This window comes from Lactuca virosa, chromosome 1, assembly GCF_052849685.1.
Source record: "Lactuca virosa cultivar CGN04683 chromosome 1, Lactuca_virosa_CGN04683_v6, whole genome shotgun sequence".
Lineage (NCBI taxonomy): Eukaryota > Viridiplantae > Streptophyta > Magnoliopsida > Asterales > Asteraceae > Lactuca > Lactuca virosa.
The window spans coordinates 182,275,491-182,284,031 of NC_136426.1; the positions used below are offsets into that span (position 1 = coordinate 182,275,491).

Genomic DNA, 8,541 nt, shown 5'->3' on the forward strand with positions numbered 1-8,541 from the left:
TTTTCACCATTACGAATGTTTAACGAGTCTTTATGAGAAGATATTGGTTTTTTTGGGTGATTGGATTCTTGTTACATAACTTTCATCTGTAAAATGTTACAAGATGGATTACTTAACAGTGCCAAAGCATAATAATTTTGTATATAAGACTAGAAATATATATCTAACTTTTAAGTGGGACAGGTCGTTGCTCCATTAAAACTTTGTCCTGGAATAACCCCACGAGCAACATGTGTATAGCAAGTTATGGTGTGGACTCCGAGCGTCTCAGAAGCAAACAGGATTTTGGTGAAAGTCATGAAACAATCAGAGATAATAATACATGTGACTGGAGTTTCAAGTCATTCTGGTTTACAAAGGTCAAGAAACGAAGTCAAAAAGTTGGATGCTAGGTACATGCCCACTTGTTTCCATGGTTTGAGGTTGTAGTTAGATTGAGTGTTGACAAAGGTTATTTGTAGGCCCATGCGGACATTGGTTGATAGCATGTATAAATGAATAGATGAAAATTTGTAAAAGTAGAAGAGAATCAGAAGTGTAACAGGTTTGTTGTCTTAGAAAAAAGAAATGTTGAATGTGATGTAAAATGTTTGGATAAGGATATTGTATTCTGTTTTATAATGATTTTTGTACAGAAACCGATTACATGAGAGGACATGGATCAAAAAGCAAGTCATGGATTTGTTCAGTTAAGGTGCTGCTGTGAAGTCATTGACCACAAAATAACACAAAAAATGACGACCTCTGAAATAATTGTACTTCCAAAAAAGACAACTCATGAAGATTATCTGTATCTTTTTTGGTTTTGGTTCTCAAGGATGAACCAAATCAACAAAATATATAAAGTAATTTGAAACAACATTATGACTTACATCATCTTCATTACATGTTTATTAATTAACATTAACCCAAAAACCACTCATATTGTTTTCCCCAGTTTTTGGTAATCAAAGATACAACTATCAAATGGAAAAAAACCGAAAAGATACATCGTTACTAGAAGTGACAACAAGCAAACCATCTTCATTCTTCTGGAATAAATCAGGATATAACTCATTGAGTTTCATGCGATTGAGTTATAGTAGCATTAGGTTACCCATCTTACTAGATGCATCCATGTTGAATTCAGACAGCGATGTACAGCAGCCTCTATTTCTAAAGCATTTTTATGTCAAGGACACGACCTTGAAGATTCTCCCTTACCCTACGGAAATATAAAAAGTAAGGAAATTATAAAATCTCACAAAGTATACGGACAATATAATACAAAATGCTATGAAAACATATAGAAATTTATATTACGAAAAACTGATAGTTCAAAGTCAAATACAATGTGCCGGACCATTGCCATTGATAATATAAAGTGTATTGGAGGAGATACAAACTATGAAGCGAACCCCAGTGCATTTGTGGTAAATTAACCATAGATAGAGGCTGAGGAAAGTTGTGTTCCAAAAAATGTGATGAAATTTTTGATTTTCTAACAAAGAAGTTCCACAAATTCATGAAGAATCCAAACAGAGGAAATCATCTTTTAGAAAAGATTACAAACAAAAACCTCCAGTTAACACCTTCCAGAATGCTACCTCACAGTATAAACCTCCAATGACGAAGAAAGTTTAAACCCCTATATATAAAAAGCTGAACTGGCCAGTGATGATGTTGTTAAGTTTCACAGATATAGTGGAGAAAAACATCATTTTTCCAATGATTGCAATGCAAAAAAAAAAAAAAAGGTGATGAAAAATGCATCATATAATTTCTTGAACTATCAAGAAGCTGAGACGAACGAGAAAATGCACATGGGACAAATGTGGTGGAGAAATACAAACTGATGAGGACTCTAATAAACAAGCCCACTTCTCTTTCGAAAAAAAATAAAATAAACAAGCCTACTTCTTCCTTATGGTTGCTAATCTGAAATCTACAAACTCATCAAAGGATCAAGTATTTGATTTTTCCAATTCTAGTATTTCTATTAATGAACTTCATACCTCAGATCTAGATGCACGACCAAGTATGTTAGGCTTCCTTGAGGATAAAGCTCTAAACTACTCTTTCTCTTGTTCTGAAGACACATAAAAAGTAATATGTTAAAATTTATTCACAAACATCCACTTAGACAAAGTAGTTAGTATTGGGTCCCGATATATAACGACTTAATGAGTCAACATAGACCCATTCAGAAGACGGACCACTACATGGGTCTCTTCACTTAAAAGTTAGAAGCAGAAATTTTATTTTTCATATTTTATAAAAACAAAATCTTATAGTGAGGTCAATAAAATCGATGATAAATGTGTGGATTTTGGTTATATGATTCATTTATTTGTCCATCTATTTAATGAAATTGGGTCATTATACATAAGACATGACAATAAAATATATTTAATAAAAATGACATCTACCTTGAACGCTAGGGCCCTCCATAACGAATTTTCAATGATATGGATACAATACCATGACACACACAAAACACCACCAGTTCTTTAGGATGTATTCACCTGTTATTGTTTGAAAAGGGGAGAGATCTCCATACAAGTTCATTATACGCCAGTTCTTCATGTGATTCCATGGCATGTAATAACCCAAGACTCACCCCACACTCCTTTACAAGTTCATTATATGGCGTTGTAACAGTAATAGTAACGTGGTCACCACCCTCCATTTCATCCATCCCAAATATCCAATGACTTAATATCACCCAACGCCTTTGTCCTTGAAAACCTCTGTCGCAGTGACGTAGGAATATCCATGTGCAGTTCTTTGTTATATTACTAATTGTCATCATTGGCAATCGAGGAAACTGATTACATTGCAACGAACCATCGGAAGGTTTCAATGTGTGCAGAGAGCAGAAGTTGACTCCTATACCGCTGTCTGGAGATGATGATGATGATGATGATGATGATGGGATAGTAAATGATATTGATGGCCCCAAGCTTCTATGCCTAATCCAACTCGGCATCTTCTCCGCCTCATAAATTGTGCTAACTATTCCAAATTCATGAATCATCTGCCAGATACAACGACCTTAATTATATTATACGTATTCACATAAAGACAGACAATTAAGTTAAGGAAGTCTAAATTAGTCCAGCCCAAGCTACATAATACCTTTTCCTCCACATCCACCGTTGCTTCGATTTTTACCATGCCTTCAATTTCATATGAACGATCGCGTTGATAATTTGTCCAAGATGCATAATCTAACCCTTTCGTCAAGAGTGGTAACATTTCTGAATCAAATAGATGTTTGTCTACATAATGCACATCATAAGGATTAATAAACAAATCTCTTAGTGTACGTGGAGGATACTCGACTGACTTTAACTTATTACAATCCTGCATACTAAGTATCTCAAGTCTAGGAAGGGTTCTCACACAACTTGGCATGGAATTGATAGGATTTCCATCTAAATATAATTCCTTTAACATGGATAGGCAACTAAAGTCCGTTGGAAAGGATTCATGGGACAAATTACTATTTGCAAGTGACAACCTTACTAAAGACCTCGGTAAAGACATTGTAAAGGACTTCAAATCACTTGGTATAGCTCGCACAAAGGCGGAGGAAGAGGTTCTTTTATTTATGTCAATCTTGCTAGCGTTGAACAATTCCAATGATTCTATATCCCTAATCTGGATTTGAGATTCACCAAGACTACAACCATCCAGCAACACTGTTTTAACCTTCTTTAACATGCCTATATTTCTTGGAAGTTTTTCAAGCTTCTTGCAGTAGCTTAGATCAATGAGACCAAGTTCAACACATTGCCCAATTGATTCACAAACATCAAGCAAACCAATGCAATTTCTAAGTATTAATCTCTCAAGCGCAGGGAGTTGCTGAAAGTCACCAACACTATGAAGTTGTTTGCAGAAACTTAAATTAAGAATCTTCAATGAACCAAACAGCCTTTTATCTTTTAAGCACGATCCATCCAACTACAAATGGAAATAAGTTAGTATAGTATTGAATTTCATCAACTCACATGCATGAACAATTAATAAAGATAAGTTTACCTTTTGCCTCTTCTCAAATCGTTGTGGATTACTATAACAAGCGACAAACGATTCAATATTGCTATACGACATATCAAGAGCAACAAGATTCTCTATAGGTAAATCTGAAGGAATAGACTTTAAACGGAACCCATGCATACACAAGCCTCTTAAATCCCCGGGAAAGTTCTCATAAGATCCATGCATGTGCACATAATTTAGTTGTAGTAGCATAAGACTATCCATGTTACTCAATGCATCTATTTTCAGCTCAAATGGTGCTCCCAACTTTTCTTTCTCAAGCATGCGCATGTCAAGGGCAAGGCCAAGAAGATTTCCCTTACCCTAAGAACAAATAGAATGCAAATAAACAAATTAGGCAATACAAAATATTTTGGACATGCACACTACTAAAAGCATTCATGAGCTCTTACCTTTTTTTGTTTCAACACTCTGAATGATTCCTTATGACACCATAATCGACTTCGCTTCCATGGCTTGTCAAGTGATTCTTGACGTACTTCGAATCTTCCCATCTCTTGAACCAACTGATGCATCTTCAATTCATTATTCCATCCAATACTGAGAAGACATCTATCAATGAGATTCGTGATTCCGGATTTTGTGTTTATATCACATGCCTCTAATATGGTTTCGCTAACATCTCTATCTATTCCAACAAAAAAACAAGCAATATGCTTAAACAAGTCCTTATCATTGTTTGATGGCAAAGAGTCGAAGCTCATTCTCAAGACATTATTTACAGGGGAACTAACTTCTTTCTTTAGCCCTTCCATGCACCCTTCCCAATACTCCACATCCCGATTATGCAGAGACTTGCCCAAAACTTCAAGAGCCAATGGATGTCCTTGACAGTACTTCACCAGCTTATATGACACCTCTTCATAACCTGCCTTGGGATGGTTACACATGAATGCATGGGAACACAAAAGTTGTCGTGATTCGGTCTCATGTAAGCCTTCAAGTGAGTGTTTTACATGCTTGGGTTTAATGTTTGTTTTGAATAGTGCACAACTCTCTGTCAACCATCTGTCCTTTGTTGTTATTATAACTTTGCTTCCAGGATGAAAACCGTTGCTTCCAAGTAATGCATCCAACTGAACAAGAGTACTGATATCATCAAGAACAAGAAATACCCTTTTACGAGCTAGTGCATTCTCTATCTTTGAGGTGTTTACTGAAATATCATAAACTTGAATTGAACTTGGTTTTGAAATTTTATTGCAAAGTTGTTTTTGTAAATCAATCAACCCATTAAACTTTCCATCACATTTTCTTGTGATATCTTCAATAAAGCTGCTTGTTTGGAACTCACGAGAATATAGCCCATAGATATGTTTGGCTAAAGATGTCTTCCCGATCCCGCCTATACCCGAAATAGTGAGTATGTCTGCCATATGTGAGGATCCATCTTTCAACCATGAAGTGATAAATTTAATATGATAGCCCATCCCAATAAATAGTGGCTGAGCACTTCTTAAGGGTACATGTAATCTACGGTGGATGTCTCTCACAATTTCTTCAATGAAATCTGTCTCTCGCCTGAAACTTGATAGAATAGAACTTCAATACACAATCTACAAACTAACACACCAAATGTGGATATTTAATTTATCTAAAGATCCGAATCAAAATTATATCATAGTTACTAATTTTAATAAGTTCTTCACATCAAAACCATATTATGTTTGCACTTTCCAACAATATAAGTATCTAATGTGTAAGGTCATAAATTTATGTATAATAACACCAAAGCTACCAATCTAATAGAAGATTTCACTAATGGGCCACCTAACTTGATAAGGATCCTAACCCAGTACAACACACACCTGAGCCATATTTTGGATAAGACAATGAGCCTAAGCCTTGGATAGTCTATAGAAGGAAAAGATACAATGAAGGACACATGTAGGGTGAAGAATGGAGAAGGTTCTTATGCATGAAGAAAGAGAGAGTAAAAGGATAATTATTTAGTGAGAAGATTTTGCATAATGTCAGTTGTCTAGAATTTTCCTTGGAGAATAATTGTTCATTTTCTTCAAGCTTGGGCAGGAGGAATTCACATACTGAATTTCCTTTCGAATTGTTTCGAATCATTTTCAATTAATACATATATCTCTCTCTCTCTTTCAAATTCATTTCCTGATACATTTGTTTTGAGTTAAGAATTACATATATCAAGCTCTACCATAACTTCACTATGTTTCTACAAGACCATCAAACTAATCTATCAACGTGGTGCGTCTGAAAAACCAGTTATGGTATTGTATATTTAATAGTAGACACATAGTATACGGTTCAAATTGGTTTGATTTTTAACAGAAGCATATAAAAATAAATGAAATGGTTACTCTATCTAAATGAACTGATTTATGAGATCACATAACTGAAAACATAGATTCAACTTTGTGCATCTTCTTGATCCTAATACATCCAATATATATGTCTATTTAATGATATTAAAGAAACTTATTGAAATGCATGGGGAGAAGATGATATCAACATTGGATGCGTTAATTTAACAAGATTAAAGGCTTATGAAGAAATGGGTAAGAAAGTAGTTACCTTCCATTGATGTCATTTCCTTTTAAATTAGCAACTTCTTTAAGTGCTTTATTCCACCTGTCCATCTTTTGAGCCCATTGACTTCTTTTATTTGCATTTGTCTCTGCCTCCATTGTCTGTTTATGCTTAGACATTGCAACTCCAAAGCTACTTTGTTGCTTCCTGACATGGGTGGGCTCCACATGATAAAAGATGGGGATGACAATATGGTCGGATGTCATACGTTGCTCAAGGATCAGCACCAATTCATCCAGACACCATGTTGAAGTAGCGTAATTCTTAGACAGTACGATAATAGAAGCCTGAGATGCCTTAATTGCACTCTCCAATTCCGGTTTAAGATCTTCCCCTGTTTCAATCTCTTCATCATCCAAGAAGGTACTGATATCGGCATCAATGAGAGCCTTATGAAGGTGATCAGTGAAACTATGACGAGTATCAGAACCTCTAAAACTTAAAAATACATCATATCTATGAGCTTGAGTTGATGAACTAGGACCACAAGTTGATGGACTATGGCCATGAGTTGATGAAGAAGATGAAGATCCTTCTGGAAGTTCAGATAGAACAACCATTATAAGTTATGGGTTGATGACTCTTCACCCTTCCGACGATTTTGTGTATTTATTATACGGGGTGTATCTCAGTAAGTTCTGAAACGCCTCCACACGTTATCGGTTATGAAATTTGCTTTCACCGGCTTTCCTCACTTGTGCTTCAATGTGAGGATTTAGTACATAATGCCTCTATACATAAAATCCAAAATATTAATATCTACTATATGCAACTTAAACCTCATCAAACAGTTTGAAACTCAATGATAATAATACCCTTGAATTCTTCAAAAAGAAACTTTTAAATAATTAGAATACAACAGGTATGAACTCTGACTGTCTTAATATTTCACGTTTTATTCCCAAATATGAAGTTTCGAGTTGATTTTGTAGCTATAGTGTGTAATGTGTATATGTGTGTTTTAACCCTTAATTTCAATTTGATTTACTCGCATAAACATCCCTACTATTGTGTAAATAGAATCCATTTGAAGTTCACTTAAACAAATCAACACCAAATACCATTCTGTAAACAACTACAAGATTACTATTACCCCACACAAGAGAAATTGCAATACTTATCAACAAACAATTAAAAGATCTAAACAAAGAAAGGAGTAAGTTTCTTGACATGGTTGTTTATAGATCCCCCAAATTAGCAACGAAAATCTTTTTCAACTTTGAAATTCTCTATCACTGGATCTAGTATCAGCATAAATCTAAAGGATTTCAACGCTCATTCATGGATTAAGTGTTTCTGAAACTAAAAAGCCATGTCCTTTCTAAGGTTTCAATTTCAAAGTCTCAGAAGTAAATGAACAACAGTAACTGAAATAGAAACAAATTCAATCATATGTTAACGAAATAAACAAATGATTATGATTAATAAGATGGAATTGTCAAACATGTGAAACTAAGTTGTAAGAATGACGTTCATAGTTACCTGCCAACAGGAAGACTAGGGGACCTGGGCAGCGATTATAGAGGATGAACAGTGAGGAGCTGAGAAAGACGACGACTGGAAATTACAGAGGTTTGTCGGCGAGTGAACGAGGGAGGAAGGGAGACTGCCAGAAAGAAGAAGATATTGTGGTTCTCCTTTGCCTTACGAATTGACGGCGTTAAAGAGAATTCAAAGAAAATTAATGATAAATTCCAAGAAACTGTTTAAGTCAACAGGGAAGCTGCTAGTCAACGCCAGAGACTGGAACAACGATAATGTAACTACGTACGTAAGTGGTTTCTTTTGCCTTATCAGGATTTTGCTTCTTTTAATTTTCTTTTGATTTCTTTTATGTAACTACTGATATTTATTACAGTAAATTACACGAATGGTCCCTATGGTTTAGGATAATTTGCACGTTTGGTCCCTAACTTATTTTTTTAACTCGGAAGG

The 8,541-nt window shown here is 35.1% G+C and overlaps 1 protein-coding gene across 3 annotated transcripts; it reads right to left on the reverse strand.

The window, feature by feature from the left end:
- Positions 1–846: 846 nt before the first annotated feature.
- Positions 847–8,293, reverse strand: LOC145162551 (disease resistance protein RUN1-like). 3 transcript variants are annotated; one of them, XM_079081679.1, is made up of 8 exons: positions 8,089–8,293; positions 6,592–7,337; positions 4,440–5,574; positions 4,027–4,350; positions 3,118–3,948; positions 2,409–3,016; positions 1,995–2,068; positions 847–1,204 (listed from the first exon to the last, which is right to left on the reverse strand). In XM_079081679.1, exons 2-6 carry the CDS (start codon positions 7,164–7,166, stop codon positions 2,501–2,503), a joined length of 3,381 nt encoding a protein of 1,126 aa, XP_078937805.1. In that variant the 5' UTR covers positions 7,167–7,337; positions 8,089–8,293; the 3' UTR covers positions 847–1,204; positions 1,995–2,068; positions 2,409–2,500. The 3 variants fall into 3 exon arrangements, with proteins under 3 accessions (XP_078937805.1, XP_078937795.1, XP_078937799.1); XM_079081669.1 differs by having other exon boundaries at positions 2,505–3,016; positions 8,089–8,292; XM_079081673.1 differs by having other exon boundaries at positions 2,505–3,016; positions 4,440–5,568; positions 8,089–8,291.
- Positions 8,294–8,541: the final 248 nt, after the last annotated feature.

What these genes read in the sequence shown, in the direction of transcription:
- LOC145162551 (XM_079081669.1), bottom strand. Translation starts at nt 7,166, where the DNA reads ATGGTTGTTCTATCTGAACTTCCAGAAGGATCTTCATCTTCTTCATCA. An exon ending in GGAAATGACATCAATGGAAG is followed by an intron (nt 5,575 to 6,591) that starts GTAACTACTTTC and finishes TATTCTATCAAG; the next exon opens with TTTCAGGCGAGAGACAGATT. An exon ending in CGGTGGATGTGGAGGAAAAG is followed by an intron (nt 3,017 to 3,117) that starts GTATTATGTAGC and finishes TGTATCTGGCAG; the next exon opens with ATGATTCATGAATTTGGAAT.